The sequence below is a fragment of the Polypterus senegalus genome, chromosome 18 (assembly GCF_016835505.1).
Source record: "Polypterus senegalus isolate Bchr_013 chromosome 18, ASM1683550v1, whole genome shotgun sequence".
Classification (NCBI taxonomy): domain Eukaryota; kingdom Metazoa; phylum Chordata; class Cladistia; order Polypteriformes; family Polypteridae; genus Polypterus; species Polypterus senegalus.
Genome location: NC_053171.1, coordinates 32,860,192 through 32,880,397, shown reverse-complemented (window position 1 = coordinate 32,880,397; position 20,206 = coordinate 32,860,192). Strand labels below are relative to the sequence as shown.

Here is a 20,206-nt window from a genome sequence, read left to right as displayed (position 1 = left end):
ACACAATTTAGATGCATAGGTAAGCAACACAACTGTGTCTGCCATGTGGCACCAGTCAGGGAATGAGGTGTTGTAAATCAGCAGACCCCAGGCAGGGAGGGCGACATGATGAGCACGCTTAGAGTCTGATGTCACCCACCCACATTATCAGCCCGACTCGCCATTTTCAGACGTCTCCGTTTTGATGGTTGAATACACTGCAGTAGTGTTGATGAGGGGTGAAAATGGAGATTAATGCTTGCATTTTTAAATGAAAATGTAGTAGTGTGGATGGAGCCTAACGGCCAGTTTATACTTCACGCTCAGAATGGGTACCTATCATGGCGGCCATGCGTTCCCAGCGTTCATTTGATGCGTCCTCTGAGCGGGTCCTCAGAAATTAACGTGACGCGTGCACAAGTTGTCGGTGGTGCAGTGTGAACAAGTCGGAATGTGACGTCAGAGGCTCTGGTTACTATCTACACGACAGAAAGCTGCTACGTGGATCCTCCGAGATCGATGTGCGCGCTTCAATGTGCGATGAATGCTTCGATGTGGTGAAGCAAAATCCCGACATCCAAATGCAGTTGTGGTGCTTTTATATTCAAGAGTCGCATATTACCCAACATAATGACTCGATACATTTTAAAGGTCTAACATAACATCTTCTGTGCCGTCGCCACAGAGAAAAAAAATTAAGAAGGATGCGGTGAAAAATCTATTTTGTGATTAAAGTGGAAATTTCAGCTTTAACCTCGTGGTTTATTTTATCATTAAAGCAGACCGTCGTAAACGTCATCTTAAAACTGAGCCAGTTGTTAATGACTGTGTGCTTCTGAACTCACGGCAGCGGCAAACAGCAGTCGCCACACAGAACACATTTAATTTCTGATATTCCTGCTCTCTGCACATTTAGAATCCTTTGATTTATACCCGATATCACTTTCATGATGAAATGCATTAAAGTATGAATATTACATTTCACAGATAAGCCGAGAGCTTCATTTAAATAACGAACATTGATAATCCCTACACATGTGGCGGCACGGTCTCTCTCACAGGAAGTCACATCCCTGGTGTTCCCTGCCTGGAGTTTGCACGTTTTCCTGGTGGGTCTCCACAGTGTCCTCCGGTTTCTTTCCAAAGACATGAAGCTTTCGGGATTTTTGATGCTAAACGATGCCAGTGTGTGTGTGTGTGGGTTTGTGTTCACCTTGCAATGAGCTGATGCCCGTCCAGGGATTGTTTCTGCCTCACACCCAATGCTAGCTGGAAAGGGCACATCCCTGGATTGATGGATGGAATCAGTAAACAGCCATCGTTTTCAGAGATATTATGACAAGGTGTCCTCGGATTTTAATGGCTGTTTCAGACAATTCATAACACAGCGAAGCCGAACGTTTTCTCACCGTGCTGATACCTCGTACTGCCACCTGGTGGAATCTTCAAGTTTTACGTAAAATATGTGCACAAGTCTAAAGAGTACACCGCGTGTGTAGCTGGAGCGTTCTCTGGGGCAAGTGTCATGTCGCGTGAAGTATAAGCCTGGCTGAAGGGTTCACTGCATATTTGGCTTGACTGCTTAGTGGGAACTGAAGGGTTTGTTGTTGCACAAGTCCAGTCCCACCTGTTAGGATCTGTAATGCCAGTCTGGTTGTCTTGGCTCGATACAAAGACCACGCAAAAACGTTTTATGATACTGTGCTCTAAATCACATGGCATTTATTTTTAGCAAATCAAAAATTAGTTGTTCCAAAAAAAACTACTTCAAAAAATAAATAATTCAGGGTACAAAAAGCGTAGACTAGTGACCGCTGTTTAGTGCTCCTCAAACAAGTTAACATTCGCTCATCGGCCACAAAAGATGCATGCGGTTACAAAATGGTCCAAAGGGTCGAGCAGGCAGCAGCTTTAAAGCATTGCGTTCCCATGGCTCCATTATTCAGAGAGCTATCTTGAAACACATCTTGACGTGGAGTCTTCTTTGGTCGTCAAATAAGCAGCAAACTTCTCTCTGAACTCTTGTAAAAAATTGTATTGCTTACAAGAGAAAGAGAAATGGAGAAATGAAGGAATTAACATTTAATAACAATCTGGGTGCAAATTTGAAATGAAGTCCTAAACACGTGGGCTAATCTTCAACTAAGTCACCGTAATAGTGTGGGAGTGTCCGCTCCATGAATGGACCAGGCTCAGTCCTGGAAATCACTGAAAGGTAGTTCTGCGTACAGGACCACCTCAAAACCACAAGGGTGACAATAAGATGACACACCAATCATGGCCCTTTTTGTAGTAAACAGTCTGAACGATCCACGTCAGGCTCTGCTGGGAAAAACCAACTGGAATTTGTCAGCTTCAGCGGTGATAACGTGTGCCTCTCGCTCGCTCGCGCTTTGTTAGCTCAGGTTCTCCCACTACCGTCAGGCTTATGGAGATCCACAACTCAAAAGGCCCAGGGCTGAACTAATTGATGGTGGTGGTGCTCCAGCAGTTATGGGGTCTTCAAGCACCAGGGTGTCCCAACACATTCCAGGAAGATTTTTGGTTTCAATTTGCAATGTTGTTCTTTTAAACACCACACTGCACACGTCTGCTAAAGAGTTTAAGGTGTCTTTTGGGGAGCAGTCATTTCTGCTGTGGTGTTCCTCCATTTTCGTTCAGTGTTTTTCTTTTAGCTGACACATATTCAAAGACTCCACTAAGTCTAAGAGAGCTCTGCAGGCCCTCTCTGCTTCTACTCCAGAATTTGCTCACACCTCCTCCACTCCATGCTTGCAGTGTTTCTGTAATCTTTGTGGGAGGGAGCAACAGAACTGAATTTCCCCCATTTGTAGAACTGTGGCTTGATAAACCGCAGACCTTTAGAAACGCTTCAGTGTCCTTAGCAGGTTCACTCGACTCCAAGGTTCTTCATCCAAGCTCCTCCGATATTCTGTGGTTGACATGATCAGAGCACCATGAGCCCTTTTTATAGCACAATACACCTTCAGTCTCACTTCACGCATTGGAAAGCAGACTTCAGTTAGCATTTGGAGCTTCACAGACATCTTCTGGCCTGGACTGTGAATCTTTAAACGATCAGTTGAGCGTGAGAAGAGCGAGGACAATTGGTTTTGTGCTCTTAGTGTAAACAAACTGCATTTGTCTAATATTGGGACTTAGTTGACGATCAGACCACGTTTTTTTTTGAGTAATTAAAGGGTAATTTTGTTATTTTTCAAGTCAAAGTTATTTCTTCACAATCATTTGTTAATTTGCCACAAACGTTTATGTTCTTTAAAACTAAATTTTAAAGGTTGTCCATCTGTCACACGTCACCCATGCACAGCTGGCCTTTGAAACTTGATCATAGCCTCGCTCAACACCTTATGCCGTGACACACACAACACGACCCTTGATTTGGATGTGTGGTTCACGGAGGCCTAGAGTCCTTCTCACGGCCAGCTAGGACACTGGAGACGGGGAATGAGGGTTACATGCAAGCCGAACTGACACAGCACTGCTGACACGGACCAAACCTCAGCGACCAGAAGGTCACAGCAGCTCATCTACATTCAACACGCATCCGCCAAGGGACACAAAATGCAGCGACACAAACTCTTGACAGTTTCCTCTGCAACCTTACACTCTTCTTACAAAATAAAGAACAAAGTCAAGTACTGTACATTGTTCATTTGGCCAAAAACAGCATCCGTGATCTTTCCACATGTCAGTCTGAAAACTGGAGCCATTTCAAGGGCAACAAATAACACGGCTAGACGCTGTCACAGATACCAAGAACTGCAAGAATAAACCCCTTTCATGGCCCATCTCACCTCATCTCCTTACAAAAGTGCAGGATTTCAAGAATGTACGCAGCCCTTCTGCCCAAACATATACCATAAAATTGAATGCTGGGTGGCTTGGGTGACACAGGAATGGGCTTTTATTATATAAAGATGTGTCAGCAATTCTCATGTAAGAAAACGTACCTTTTTGATTCTGAAAAACTAACTAAACTCCGCTGAGATGTTTCTCAACCTGTCAAACTGATCCAGCAGCACAAGTGTATTTAATCTTTATAACCCCCTCTCCCACCCCAATATATTCATCGATTCTCCAACCCTGTGGCAATCCTGACACCAAGACTACATCCTGCTCTGTGATGGACATATTCAACAACACCCTCAGACTTTAAATACGAGCGCCGGCAAAAGTGTGCGGTCATCAGAGATGGCAGCTTCTGCATTTTGTTTCTTTTCTCCACCCGTTTGTGATCATTTTATTTGCTTGCAGAATTAAAGCTTTGCTCTGGCAGTCCCATCTTTTTCTCTCATTGTTGGCTGTGTTTAGCCAAAATGCATTTGCAAAAGACACTCCCTCTTATTTTCATCTCCCATCACTTTTGGAGAAATGTAGGAATCCAAAACGGGCTTATGCAGTGCTGCCAATCACTTCCTATTATGATGTTTGACATCATCCATGGCAGGGGTGGGCAACGTCAGTCCTGGAGAGCCGCAGGGCTGCAGGTTTTTGTTCCAACTCCGTTTCTTAATGAGAAGTCAATTATTGCTGATGAAGAAGCACTTACTGCTCAAGTGACATTTTAGTGGTCTCGCTTGTTAAGGTTCCCCACCCTTATTTCCTTATTTCAGTCTTAAAGAGCTGCACTCACTGTTTTAATGTCTCCTTATTAGCAGTAAGATGCAAATGACAAAGAAGCCAGCAGTTCTCCTTTCTTTTTTTTCCCCATTTACATCTATGTATGTTCATCATGCACTGTTTGATTTAATAAAACACTTAAAAGAAAAATGTAACAGACTGTCCGAGATTATCCGTTTTAGGCTTCATCATTTGGAGGATATCCTTGGAAAGGAAAAAAAAATCTACGATATAAGAACCTAACATTGCAGACTAACATGCCATAACATTAAATAAGGTCTGAGATTGGCGGGGATTGGATTCTAATTAAACAATTGGGTTGGAATGAAAACCTGCAGCCAGTGCGGCCCTCCAGGACTGACACTGCCCACCCCTGATCTACGCCATGAGACTCGGCCCACCAGCATTCACTTCATTGCCTGTCTGCACCACACTTGACAGTAACTCTAAAATGCCCAGCCTTCTGTTTCTCACCGGCATATCACAATTCATTTGATGATAAACATCGATAACCCAAAGACCCGTTAGCGGGGAGCTGACCGGCACCGTCACAGGATTCGTATTCAGGTTTCGCATTATGATTTTCCATTGCCTTTTCTGAGGACTGGGGGTCCCCATGTGTTCTACTAGTTAAGATGCAGCATGATTGTGAAGAAATAGCTTGGACTTAAAAAATACTGAACTTTCAAGAATGTAATTCTAAAGGATTCATATTTGTTTCTTCTTTACAACTGCAGTATATCTATTACTTTACTACGTGAACAAATATCACCATAAAAAACCACAGATCTATAAATTTCTATCACGTGACTTACAGTACTGATATTCCACTAGAACATTAACCAAACTTCAACACTCCTACTGCTAGATAAACTCATTAATAAAGGCTAAGAGGGTCCTCTTATGTCACTTTCCACCAATCCTTGTCTGCTATGGTGGACTGGCAAGTGTCAGGCCTCACTCTGGATAATCTGCCACTTCAGATATTCACATACATGTCCACGCATGGTGTGGCCGTCTGCAAAGCACAATGACCGCTTTCAGTCAAAACATACCTTGATTGTTTGAATGGCTCCAGACCCTCTGAGCTCACGAAGAAGATCAATTGCCTTATCGGGGGTCATGACATCTGACAGATGAAGTAAGAGACATGCGGCAACTGTCCAAAAGACAAAAGCAGGAAATGACAGGTCATCACTTCTTTCAATTCACAACTAACTAAATATCTAATAATCTGCATACATCTGTGATATTTTAATGTTGTCATTAATTATCAGAGTTCCTACTGTTTGCTGTAACCATCTTTAATGTTATGTTGGGATTTCTAATTTAACTGAAAAGGGCAAAGGAGTCACTTATTGTGACTTAAAACCCAGAACTGAATAACGTGAGGTGGAACCATCCGAGCAACACATGGAGGGCTGGAAGTCTTGAGAGAGCGTCTTACTGAATCTTCACACTCTGTCAGCATTATCAACTCAGACTCCACGGGAATGGAAAGAGGCTGAACGACAAGACACTTTCAAGGGCGCCGCACACTAACACGCCATCTTCACCCGCTCAGGCCGTAACCACAGGCAGTGTGTGCGAGGACCTCCTCAGGAGGAAGGTTAGCCAAGTGAATGCATGGGCATGACACGTGTAATTATGGTTAATATGGCTAACTGGTTAAATGTATTTGAGTATCCTCATTTTTTTGTCGAAAATAATTTAAAATAGGTATATAAATATCTATCCATTATTAATTTAATTCAATCCAATTCAAGAATCTAATATATTAATGTATACAGCGACACACCTTCCTAACATTTAGATGGAAAAATGAATGTACTGTTTAAAATATCTTTTTAAGAAATGTCAGAGTGGTAATATGTAATTTAGTCTAGTTGTTACTTTTTAACTTTACCGGCTAGGCCTGTAGACTGAATGGCAAAAGTCTCCAAAAATGAAATTTAAAGTAAAGTCGTTCAGCTTTGTAAACCTATGAAAAGTTGTGTTAGCCAATTAATCAGCATAAACTGCCCAGTCCGAAACTTAACAATACTAATCGCCTCAAATAAAAAAATAAAATAAAAACACATTTAGGGTTTCTCTGACATTGCCAGTATGAATATTATCATATAACCGTATGTCATGTCAGCGTGATTGGACACCAGGATCATCTTTGGGTCACAACTGAAACCCAAGGTATTAGGAATTTTTTAATGTCTCTCTCTGTAAAAACATGACATTAACACTAGAATTACCAGAGCCTACGAAAAAACTCGTAATTCTGTCCCACCTTAAACTGCTTCTTAAATCCCTTCACACCTCTCCGCCAGCGCCCTTTGTCTTCTAAATGTGCTGATAAAGAGAAGCTCGGAGCAGCCGGCTATTCCATCCCCCCACCAATTTAGAACGCGCACGAACTTCTCTCAGCTCATGCCTTGATTGAGTATCTGGGAGTGAAGTGGAGTTTTAGAGTGGAAATAATAGATCGTTGTTTGGAACACACGCATTTCATGTCTGTTCCGTTTCTACAGTAATCTGTGTCAACACATTGTTAAAACAGAAACGTTTTTTATATTCTAGTAGTAGATGACAAAATGTAGGCATAAACTGTATAATGTATGAAGCCTGAAGTCCAAATAGCAAAGAAACATTTTCACAAGAATAACACAGTTGCGCTTTTATTCAAAAATATAACTGCAGAAACAAAAAGCCGCCTAAACATGTGACATTGACACCACTTTATTGTAACTACCTCCGTGGCTCAATAGACTCACCCCCCCGCTTGCGAATCAAGGGGTGACGGGTTCGATCCTGTGCTCCTCCGTTTTGAGAAGTAAACCGCTCTTAGTCTTACTGTTTTAAAATAAAAGCATACATTTGATTTCAGTCTGTAACAGCCGGTGCAATTTATGATCCTTGTAAAGGCTAGCTTTTTTTTTTTAATTCACTTTTCATTCTCTCAGTCGCGTTCAGAATCAATCCATACAACCCCATCTGACACAGCTGTTTTCACTAAAGACGCGCTATAGCTCTGCAGTGTACCACGATGCATACTAACGCCAAACACCCTCAACCCAGGAACATATATTGGTGTAAAAGTATAACAAAAGTGCACTTTTATTCAAGTGCACTTTTTCCATCGCCTTTTCCTGTAAGAAGCAATGTACACACTTCTCTCTATGCTGTGGTTTCTATTACACACCTGAAAGAAAGAGACAATACATGTGAAAATATCCAGCATACAGCAACATGCGGGGACTGGCAGGAACACTCAATAAAACTGAATAAAAGAAAATCAAGTGACGGTGAGATACGAAGAAGGCAGCTTCGCCAGCGTCTGTGTGTCAGAACCGGGTGGGGGGGCGTTAGTATGCATCGTGGTACAACGCAGAGCTATAGCGCGTCTGTATTCTGTTTCTTGCTTTCTTTTTTCTTCGGTTATACAGGTAGTTTTGAATAAAAGTGCACTTGTTTTGTTTGCGAAATGAAGTGTCTGCGTGCACTTTTCGTGGCATTACACGTGTATTTTTTGAGCATGCCCGTTTGAGCAGTATAAAAAGTATTGAAAAGTATAACAAAACAACGGGCAGATGGGGAGTGTCTGATGATTGCATATAGCGCCGAACTTACTGCTCTTTACTATTCTCTCCTCTGCGTGCCCGGAGTACAAAAGAAACAGAATACAGACGCGCTATAGCTCTGCGTTGTACCACGATGCATACTAACGCCCCCCCACCCGGTTCTGACATACAGACGCTGGCGAAGCTGCCTTCTTCGTATCTCACCGTCACTTGATTTTCTTTTTATTCAGTTTTATTGAGTGTTCCTGCCAGTCCCGCATGTTGCTGTATGCTGGATATTTTCACATGTATTGTCTCTTTCTTTCAGGTGTGTAATAGAAACCACAGCATAGAGAGAAGTGTGTACATTGCTTCTTACAGGAAAAGGCGATGGAAAAAGTGCACTTGAATAAAAGTGCACTTTTGTTATACTTTTACACCAATATATGTTCCTGGGTTGAGGGTGTTTGGCGTTAGTATGCATCGTGGTACACTGCAGAGCTATAGCGCCTTTAGTGAAAACAGCTGTGTCAGATGGGGTTGTATGGATTGATTCTGAATGCGACTGAGAGAATGAAAAGTGAATTAAAAAAAAAAAGCTAGCCTTTACAAGGATCATAAATTGCACCGGCTGTTACAGACTGAAATCAAATGTATGCTTTTATTTTAAAACAGTAAGACTAAGAGCAGTTTACTTCTCAAAACGGAGGAGCACAGGATCGAACTCGTGACCTTTTGATTCTCAAGCGGGGGTGAGTCTATTGAGCCACGGAGGTAGTTACAATAAAGTGGTGTCAATGTCACATGTTTAGGCGGCTTTTTGTTTCTGCAGTTATATTTTTGAATAAAAGCGCAACTGTGTTATTCTTGTGAAAATGTTTCTTTGCTATTTGGACTTCAGGCTTCATACATTATACAGTTTATGCCTACATTTTGTCATCTACTACTAGAATATAAAAAAACGTTTCTGTTTTAACAATGTGTTGACACAGATTACTGTAGAAACGGAACAGACATGAAATGCGTGTGTTCCAAACAACGATCTATTATTTCCACTCTAAAACTCCACTTCACTCCCAGATACTCAATCAAGGCATGAGCTGAGAGAAGTTCGTGCTGCTCTAAATTGGTGGGGATGGAATAGCCGGCTGCTCCGAGCTTCTCTTTATCAGCACATTTAGAAGACAAAGGGCGCTGGCGGAGAGGTGTGAAGGGATTTAAGAAGCAGTTTAAGGTGGGACGGAATTACGAGTTTTTTCGTAGGCTCTGGTAATTCTAGTGTTAAATGTTTCTCATCTCCATCATCACTGCACAAAACGTATGGCGAGTAACACGTACAAAAGTACCAAATCCCAGTGTGTTATACAGCAAAAAAAAAAATAATAAATAAAATACAACAAACTGAGATCCAGTGTGGAGTTAGACGTTTGGGGACTAGAATGTGCTCATAGGTGCTTGCATCAGATCTTCAGATATAGGACACTAAAATGCTTGAAATGATTTAAGAAAAATATTTAATTAATCCACCGCTCAGTAAAACCAAACGTCATCAGCTCATCAGTAGCAAACACTTCAGTATCGATAGTGAGAACAACTGAAACCACTCTGTACGATAATGGTTGACAAGGTTGACATAATGGTGGACTCTTAAACTTGAACATATCATTTTTTCAATGCTACATGCATGTCCTCTAAAGTCTTTATTTGAGAATGTGTGACTTTTTAAAAATGCAAACACTTATGGAAATTTGGTCAGATACACATCACTAGATGGGCACTTTTGCCAATTGCAGTCTCACCCCCCCGCAAACCAGAACTGGAATAAGGGATTTAGAGATGTGTGTGGGTTAGGATGTGTATGGCCACATCTGCCAGCAAAAACATGCATCCAGTAGTCGCAGGCCTTCACACTCTAACGTTTTGCTCAATATGGGAAACTTGTGTGGATCTGAAAAAGGAAAACTGCGGTGACGGAATACTTCAGCCAAATGACGTGGCAACGTAATGCAGTTGGAAGTCACATTTCTATTCAGAGGATGCGGATATTATGATAGCATTACACTGCACTAGGGTGGCGCAGTGGTAGCGCTGCTGCCTCGCAGTTAGGAGACCCAGGTTCGCTTCCCGGGTCCTTCCTGCGTGGAGTTTGCATGTTCTCCCCGTGTCTGCGTGGGTTTCCTCTGGGCGCTCCGGTTTCCTCCAAAGACATGCAGGTTAGGTGGATTGGCGATTCTAAATTGGCCCCAGTGTGTGCTTGGTGTGTGTCCTGCGGTGGGTTGGCACCCTACCTGGGATTGGTTCTTGCCTTGTGCCCTGTGTTGGCTGGGATTGGCACCAGCAGACCCCCCGTGACCCTGTGTTCGGATTCAGCGGGTTGGAAAATGGATGGATGGACACTGCACTATGCTGACAAGCTCCTTGCTTGTTTGGCTTTTTTCTGCTTTAAGTAAACACAGCTCTGCATGTCAAAAAGTCTTCTTTTGCTTCAACCATTTTTAAGTTATGTTTAAATATCTAAGAACCAATTTCAGTTACCATCCACAAGCCATATCTCGCAGTCTGACTGAATGTTTTCATATCAGTCATACCTGGGTGCTCAACAAAGCTATGAATTATTAAAGAGTCCCAACGGGGATGCACGATGGGTTTATATTGCTAAACAACGTTACAATCCTTTCTAAACGTGTGGCCTTGAACTTAGGCTTACAAATAGAGACATTTTGAATTTCACTGTAAAAAGGTCTCTAAAAATAAAGGAATTTGTTTTGGAAAGTCTTATATTTCTGGGGGTGTGCAGGTAATATTTGTTAATGGAAGGAACACAAAGGTGTATGCTTCGACAATTTTGGAGTAAAATTCATTTCCATGGTAATGCGTTAAAACACCTTCAAAATTTTCTGTATAAAACTGTGCACCTGAATAGCGAGGTCCTTCTCAGACAGGATTCCTAAAGTGAAAGAAGATACTGCCACAGATACCACAAACATTTCTTACGTTCTATCGTCAGAATCACTTACTCAAACCAGAACGTCCAAGTCCTCCATAGCAGCTAGAAAAACAAACAAAAAAAAGACTTCATTAATTTTATATCAGTTTATTCCGCTACAATGTTTTTTATACAGTATTTAAAGGGTTCAGACCAATGTGTATTCATGCAAATAAAATGCAGAATAACTTCATACTTCTAGAAGATAACAAAATGCAACGCCAAGGTGTACTGCATATACGTTGTTTTGGCTTGCTCTAAATAGTTGGTTCACTTGAACCCCCATGGCGTGTTTTTAAACACAAGGGCAAGTACCCATTGTCAAGATCACTGCCTTGGCCCTGTTGGAGGTGTAATTGCCCCATAACTGACCTAGGAGGAGCAATGCTCCTTTAGGGCACACTCTATGACCTTGTCTGAAGCTACTGAAAATTACAGAACCTAGTCTCCAGCCACAAATCTATCGTATATACTCGCGTTTAAGTTCTCCCGCAGATAAGTTGGGGCTTGATTTTACTGTATAATTTCTGGTATTTTATAATGTCGGCCATATATGTTGAATGTGGAAAACTCACGCTATTGGTCCAAGAGATTATGATATGCTAACGCCCACCTGAGAGAGTAACCACGGAGCACACAGCCTTTTTTTCTTTGTGGGTGTGGCAATGCGCTGTATCGGCACGCAAGCTCCTAACCTCTCTCTGTCTCTCTCTCTATTGTACCCACGTGACCACACGGGGATACCCAAACTATTTCGAAGTGACGTTTGCACTGTTTTGTGTATTCTGTATCTCACACCCTCATACACCTTTATCGTAAGAGCATCCCTTATCTACGATGGAGCGTTCGATCAGAAGAAAATATGAAGCTTGTTTTAAATTAAACGTCATTGAAGTAGCGAAAGAAATTGGTAACTGCGCTGCTGAAACAAAATTTAATGCGTCTGAGAAACTGAAGCGAGATTGGAGGAGGCAAGAAGATGTAAAAAAAAAAAAAAAAAAAAAGACTCATTTTTGAATGGGCTTGTAAGTCGGGGTCTGATTTTACGATTGATTTTTCGGGTTTCAAGACCCGGCTTATAGGCGAGTATATACGGTAAGTGGGAAGATGCAAATAGATGGCAGTGTGTTTAATGGCTCCAAGAGGTAGTATGTCCTGTTGTATGCAGAGGGCCTACAATGTAACTACTATGTGTTTTGACCACACACACCTGTAGATAAATCCCCCATCTACACCTCCTGTGAAATTTTTGTTTTTTAACTGAACATTAAATTTTTGAGATGCTGGGTCTTTGTAGTCAACTTAATTTAAACCCTTACTTTATATAATAAAATCAGAAGAACTATTTTTGCTCCAGATATTCAAAGCTGATAGCAACTGCAAGTAATCATGGTACACTATTACAACAATAGGATGCATTCTGTCTGGAAAACTAGAAATACTCACTGTAGCACAGTTATGTGGCCATTCTTGAGATTGGACTTTAGTTCTTCTAAAATCTGGCAGCACTGGTCCAGCTCTGGAGCACATCCATCAGGAAACGGATGGTGATGTGCAATCAGTCCATGCTGCTGGTAGGAGTCAAGAAGATGTGGAACCCGGTATTTGTTGAGCTCGCCAAGAGTGCAGAACACAAAGACTTCTGCCACTCCTTGTCCCTTCAGCTCCCCTGACAAACACAAATACACTTCTTATTACTAACAGTTAAGGGCTTGAGGATTTAGATTCAGAACACAATCATTATGATGCTTGTCTACATAGCAACTGTTAAACAATAGCAGGTAAGTAAAGATGTAGAGTATGTGCCTTCAGTGAACACTTTTCAGGAGAGGCTTCAGCAGGATACAACAGCACTTGGAAAAGACAACAGCCAGAGCACGAAGAGCACCGCAGCCATGACAGAGAAAGAAAGAGTCCGCCAGAGTGTACTGACCACTGCAACTGCACTCATTCTGCTAAATTCCAGTTCATTTGGCCAGTATGCTGAATGAATATTTAATACAAGCAATGTATGAAAAGATTCTTGTTGTCATTGGTTTTGTTTTATGCTCTCATTGTAGCTTTAAGGTGGTCCTATGAGCAGAGGTTATTTCTCACATGAGCCATTTCTGAATCTAATGCTCCCTGCTGGGCGCAAACAACTTTAAGTCAGAGGCCTCAGTCTAAGCCAATCAAATCATTCTCTGTTGTTAAAACAACAAGCCAAATTAAAATTAAACTAAATTTAATGAAACGCCTACAAACAAACAAAGTGGATTTTGTTAGGATATTCCATTTAGCATGGTGTCTAGCAAAAGCTTTACTGAATTTACACAGCACTTGGCATTCAAGATTATGGAAAATGCAAATTCTAATAGTAAAGGATGCAAGTGAAATATAATCTGTCATCCAGAAGTGCAGGTACACTATGACAGCCAGTATTTGATACTGCAAGGTGCCACTTTTTCTGCAGCGAAGCACTAACACCAACCATGACAATCATGAGCTTGTCTATTTGATGCTTTTTATAACATAATTCGATACGAACACTTTGAAGACCAGTGGCAAAATTTTCTATTTAAGATGCTTTGCTTCTAGGCAACAAAATGATGCTGATCACGAACCATGGAGCAAATATAATGGCCATACTTTAAACTGCAAAAACAAAGTATTTTTAAAGCTTAGAAAATATGCTTCACTTTGAGAACACACTTTAACTGGCAAATTAACTCTTTTGGGGCTGATGTGGACTTTTGTTTAAATTCAGGGCTAGAGGACGGTAATCAGCTGTAAACTGACAAAACTTGCCCTTATGTTTTACTTTGACTCTCTTTGCTAGAAGGAAAGTTACATAGCTTTGCCGATTTAACCTCGATTCCCTACGCCCGAGTGGGTAGCGAAGAGCAAACCACCTCTAAAATGGCATTGACATCTAGCGAGAGTCCAAAGCAAGATACCCAATGGACGTTTTACGTAATTTTGTTGAATAGGACTCTTACTTGTCAGACTCCGAGTTTGATGCAAGTGATCTGGAGATGGATATCAAAAACAAAAGTGAGATACCGGCATGATCTGATTGGTCCCTGGCTGATTGTGGTGCCGAACACTCAAGTGTAGCTGATACGCCTTGTGGGAGGACCACCACTTATGATGACCATATTGCGTCACACTGAGACCCCTACTGCCGCCCTCCTGCTGTGATGCCAAACATGCACCAACAGCCGCCACAGCACATAGCAACAGATGTTTTACGTTGATTTATGTGTGAAACCATTGCTTTGTGTGCTTTACAGAAAACAGAGTTTTTTGGAAAAATAATTCAGCCGTCAAAGAGTTAACATATACAGGCAGCTCCCAGGTTATGTGCGAGATAGGGACTGTAGGTTTGTACTTAAGTTGAATTTGTATGTAAGTCGGAACAGGTACATAAATTTAATAAATGCTATTGTTGACCGACTGTAACCAAGTTCTCTGCCAATAAACGGAGTTTCACCTCTCTCTGACCTTTTTATTATTTCTACTTTATTTTCAATGGTGATGGTTTTTCTCTTCTTTACTGTATCACCAACACTTGCGTCAGATTTGTGTTTCAGAGACATTCTTGAAGGGTGAAGACAAAAGGTTAAGATGATCTCTTCTACACAGCACTGTACACGCTATCACAGCAGGAAGGCACCCGTCGTCAACATGTCTGATGTACTGACAAGACAACTTCCTGCTATGTGTGTAACTGTACAAGCAGGCTTGCTATTGAGAATGGCTGGGGGTGGCGAGAGGGGGTTCATCACAGTCACAGTCCACTACAATAAGCTACTTGCTTCGTCCGCCCACCGAGAATGAACATGGTGCGGCCAAAGGCGGGTAGTGAATTGCCCAACCCCAGTTCACCAGGCAGCCATTCGAGGCCCACTACAATGCTATCCCCGCCGCTCCGTTCACCCTCAATGGCCTCCGATCAGCCACAACCCTGTCAGTGCTTACAGCATGACCAGTCGTATGTGCTGGGCAGACAGTGAAACGCCATAAAGCTCCATCCAGCCTGCGTCCAGTCAGGAGCAGTAGCTGCAGTGACGTACTGGGTAGGCAGCCAAACCATCATCCTGCACACGAGCAATAGCTGTGACTATGGGCCATGGGTCACCGCTTGCCACCCAAGGGATACTACACGGTGACTGTGTGGAGCAGCGAAATCGTTTTCTTGAATTGCCTTATATTTATAATTCTTAATTACTGCTGTATTATAAATTTCTGTTTAGGAAAAATCCTAATTATTCTGACAATTAAAAAAAAAACTGAATTAATAAGAGTCACAGCAATATTATTAAAAGGGTTGTGGTTGTAATTTTCATTTCATTAACTTAATTAAATGGATTATTCTTGAAATGTTATTTGCAGGGAGAACACTTAAAAGTGGGAAAAAGAAAAAAAAAAACACAAAAATGCTCAGAATCAGCCAAGCCAACGAACAATTCAGATGAAGATGCAGGGAAGAAATAATGGCAGTGCTTGTGTTTGTGCTTTAGACTTAGTAAGGTCATACACATTTATAGTATGAATTAAATAACCTTACTTTTCACAAATCATTTAGAAATAATTGTGTGCAATCTCTGGAACGTTAAGTTACAAGGATGAAAGCAGACATTAATAATTGTGTTCTTTAAAGCGCTGCTGCTGTTACACACTGCAGATGTCAAAGTGAACGTGAAACTTCAGTACCTAAATCCTTCATAAGATTCCGTTTTACATCTTTAAACCGGCACCCTGCAAGGAAAAGTAAACAAAGAAGGTCAGAAAACAAGAAACTTGTTCTTTTACCATGAATACACGTAAACAGATATACAAATTAATAATTACATTAATCTTAGCGCTGTGTGGAGTAACTGAATACAGTGGAACCTCGGTTCACGAACGTCTCTGAACACGCACAAATCAGTTTACGACCAAAAAGTTCGCCAAACTTTTGCATCTGTTCACGACCACACACTCGGTATACGAACAAGCCAGTTTCCTTTTAGGTTTGTGTGCGCCGATGATTTCCACACGTGTTCAGTCTCTCCCTGTGCAGCAAGGGGGGAGGGGGGGGGGCGTGGGAAAGAGAGAGAGAGAGACAGACAGACAGACGCGCGCGCATGAGAGAGAGACACACACACACACACACACACACACACACACACACAGACAGACGCGCATGAGAGAGAGAGAGACACACAGACAGACAGACACCCCCAAGCACGAGCCAGACAGAGAGGGCTGGACACATAGGGCCGAGAAGGCAGTTAAAGAATGCACCGGGCTTGTTTTTAAAGAGACAGATTGGACCATTGTTTTAAACTCTTATTTAATGACTTTTTTCTATTGGATGTTAACCTCCATTTCACTTCTGTTTACAGCGATCGGTTCATAGTGTGCATTGTTGTAATGTTACTTTTCTTAAATTATGAATTTTTCAAATGTTAATTTTTTCCCCCTGTGCTTAAAACTCATTAAAAAAGTGTTTTTAGCGAGCAGTTCGTAGCGCTGTAGCGTGAACTCTTGCAATGTTAGTTTTCTCTGTTGTTCAAGGTTTTCTCATTGTTATTCAATGTTTTTATATTTAGTTTACTATTACGCTGTGCATTCTATGGTGTAATTAACTATATTTGTGCTTAAAAATCTTAAAAAAAATATATATTTACATATAGTTTTTACGGTCTGGAACGGATTAATTGTATTTACATACAATACCATGGGAGAAATTACTTCGGTTCACGACCAAATAGGGTTACGACCAGAGTTTTGGAACGAATTATGGTCATAAACGGAGGTTCCACTGTACATAATAAGCACTTTTCACAAATGAAAGTCACAAACCTCACACAGAATCATCTACAAAGCAAAATGCAGAGCTCTTGTACAGCAAACACACAAAATCCAAAAAACAATTTAAACAATCAGGCGTTCTTTAGGGTGGGTTTGTTATCATCTTTGTCACGTTCATTGCTCCAAACACTTTTTCTTTAGTTTTTTCAAAAAAATACATTTCAAGAGCTCCAAAACTGTAAATGTGTGACAGCAGTCCCCTGAAGTTGACCTTTTCACTAAACCAAACCCACCACTGCACTTAGTTTGAAGTCGCCCACCTTTTTTGGGATACTTGCACATCCCATCTACAACAGCCATTCTTATTCTCCCCCAACACCTTCACACACTACTGCAAATATGGTATATGGTATATATAAAGCAAAAAAGCAGTTGGAATGTAACGCATGGTGCTGCAAGTTAAATGCCCGCTAATGACCAACTGTGTGTACCCAAATAATACGCTTAACTTGACTCCAAGCCAACTGTAGAACTATGCATAGCAATTGTATTTTATCTGTAAAGTACTTAGAGATGGTGTGCGCTATAAAAGGGACGATACAAAATAGAACATATTGGAAATGGAGGTGCTTTAAATATTTACACGTTTCCTGTTCTTGTTTTCTCCCGACATCTTTAGTGTACGGTTACATTAATGACTTTTGTGTCCTGTTAGGCTCTGCCAATTCAGTATTTTGTTAAGTGTGCTGAGAGTGAAAGGAGCCGTATGAGCACGTCCTACCTGGCAGGGCACAGATCCCTAGATTCTGGGCGCAGTCCACATTGGCCAGTGAAAGCCTAAAACACAAAAGACCGAGATGAGAGCTCTCTTTCAAAAAAGACTGAAGGAAAAAAACAAACAAAAAAAAAACAAACAAGCAGTCTCCTCTTTAAAATAAACTTGTTTACTTTTCTATCTGAATTTGAATCCAACTCTCATACTTAAAATAAAAATGACCATTAAAAAACCCAAATGTTTTGTTTCCTCTTTCATGGTGAGCACCATATCAGTGTTTCACACATATTAGAACAATTTGCTGTGGTGCGCACATAACCTCAGCACAAGCAAATTAACTGTCTCACGGTCACACAATAAATTAATGGGAATGTACATCTGCAGCCTTATAGCAGACATGGTTTACTAGACTAAAACCTTGTTTATTAATTCTTTTTGTGTATTTAGTCATTTCCATTAAAGAAATTACAACATAGAATGTCACTTTTCTTTTCTTTATTTACCATGAAATCTCAAGTGGTGTCTGTTCTTGTTCTTCGGTCACATTTTCATCATCAGAGGAGTCAAACTCAGTTTTTCTTGTGGCGCTAGACTGCAGAGGAATGCCAAAAGCAGTTAGTCATATTGTCTGTTTTAGTCATTGGTTGTAAGCTAAACAAAACAAAAACCACCACTTGAATTTTCACTGTCCACTGCATCAAACTAAGAAACCAACTAAAAAAAATACTCTGACTCTTCTGCCAGCTGGGTAACTTGACAGCTGAGGTTGAATGAACACTTGCCACATCACCATACGTACCGATGTGCATGCAGTGCTCCTCTCACGGGACGGTGCAACAGCCCACAAGGAGAAGACCCACGCCACAGAGGAGCTGTATCTTACAAATGTGCTGGAAGCATCAATGGATCTCACAACGGGGGCTGGGAACGGAGTACAATGGACCGTCCACACAGTGTATTCCAACATATATGACATGTAATTAAGTGTAACTGATCATATTTAGGGCGGCACGGTGGCGCAGTGGTAGCGCTGCTGCCTCGCAGTTAGGAGACCTGGGTTCACTTCCCAGGTCCTCCCTGCGTGGAGTTTGCATGTTCTCCCCGTGTCTGCGTGGGTTTCCTCCGGGCGCTCCGGTTTCCTCCCACAATCCAAAGACATGCAGGTTAGGTGGATTGGCGATTCTGAATTGGCCCTAGTGTGTGCTTGGTGTGTGGGTGTGTTTGTGTGTGTCCTGCGGTGGGTTGGCACCCTGCCCAGGATTGGTTCCTGCCTTGTGCCCTGTGTTGGCTGGGATTGGCTCCAGCAGACCCCCGTGACCCTGTATTCGGATTCAGCGGGTTAGAAAATGGATGGATGGATGATCATATTTAACTAACCATTCTACAGTAAACAGAATGTAATCCACATAAATAGATGTATTGCACTCTCCATCGACAACCTGCATCTGTAACCAGTTTTTCCACATACAGTATAACATTATTTTAAATGTACTGTAAAGAAATATGTCCCAGATAGATTGTCTAATGCAGATACGAGTTTAACATAAAGGATTTTGCCATAGAACACTTCAGCGTTATTTACGGATCAAGCTGACTTAATCTCACCCATACAATGCTGCAAAAATACACAACTGTAAACCTTATAAGCACAATTAAGTGCTGGTAGATTTCTCAACTTGAGAAGTCACATTTCAATTGACATTATTAACGTCCAGCTTTGAAGATCCAAAGATGTCAGTAGACAATAATGGATGACTGCGTGTCTTCAAACTGTATAAGCAGCCTCTCGTCAAACTGCTTTTATAAAGAGAACTAAAACAACCCCCGACAGCTAGAGCTGTTAAGAGATTGGCATTGCCTATACTGTATATACACAACAGCATATACGCTGTAATGTCAAAAGAGCTTAGACTGACAGATTCCAAAACAAAGCTCATTGTACGGCTCCGACAGACAACGTGGCGCAAGACACCGTTTAACGACGAGACTGTCATGTCGCCTACTGGTCGTCTGACGTTACGCCAACTAAATTAAATTGTCCATGCCTGACCACTCTGCCGTACTTACCGGATAAACCATTGCGACGCTTTCCCGCTTGCTAAAACAAACAGTAAACACTACGCTCGTCACCAAGGAAATTTAAAAATTCACATCCGATCATTTTAACCAATCAGCAAACAGCGGTCTACAACATGCACCGCCCATTTATCGGTCCTGTCATGATAGGCTACTCTATTGGCTGAGCTTTTTATTCCTTCAAAACAGTGAGAACGCATGCGCAATAGAAATGAACTGACACGTAAGGGCGGAGAAATAATGAGTCACGACAATTTTAAAAACTAATCCGTTGTATAATGTTAATTAATGCACGCTGGCGCTGCTTGCTTCATCCATCAGCAAGGATAGAAGAAAGGAACAATCATCGACAGCTTCGCCCTAATTCTCAGTGAAGTTACCATAGTTAATGTACAGTATTAACCTGTATAAATACAGCCT

The 20,206-nt window shown here is 41.5% G+C and overlaps 1 protein-coding gene across 2 annotated transcripts; it reads right to left on the bottom strand.

Annotated features, from left to right (window-relative positions):
• Window positions 1-1,668: 1,668 nt before the first annotated feature.
• On the bottom strand, window positions 1,669-19,936 carry cdkn3 (cyclin-dependent kinase inhibitor 3). Of its 2 annotated transcripts, none has more exons than XM_039740996.1 (8): window positions 19,778-19,936; window positions 18,214-18,302; window positions 17,717-17,772; window positions 15,853-15,897; window positions 12,604-12,826; window positions 11,189-11,220; window positions 5,676-5,779; window positions 1,669-2,019 (listed from the first exon to the last, which is right to left on the bottom strand). In XM_039740996.1, the coding sequence occupies exons 1-8, from the start codon at window positions 19,787-19,789 to the stop codon at window positions 1,930-1,932; spliced, it is 651 nt and encodes a 216-aa protein (XP_039596930.1). In that variant the 5' UTR covers window positions 19,790-19,936; the 3' UTR covers window positions 1,669-1,929. The 2 variants fall into 2 exon arrangements, with proteins under 2 accessions (XP_039596930.1, XP_039596929.1); XM_039740995.1 differs by lacking the exon at window positions 19,778-19,936 and adding an exon at window positions 18,510-18,692.
• Window positions 19,937-20,206: the final 270 nt, after the last annotated feature.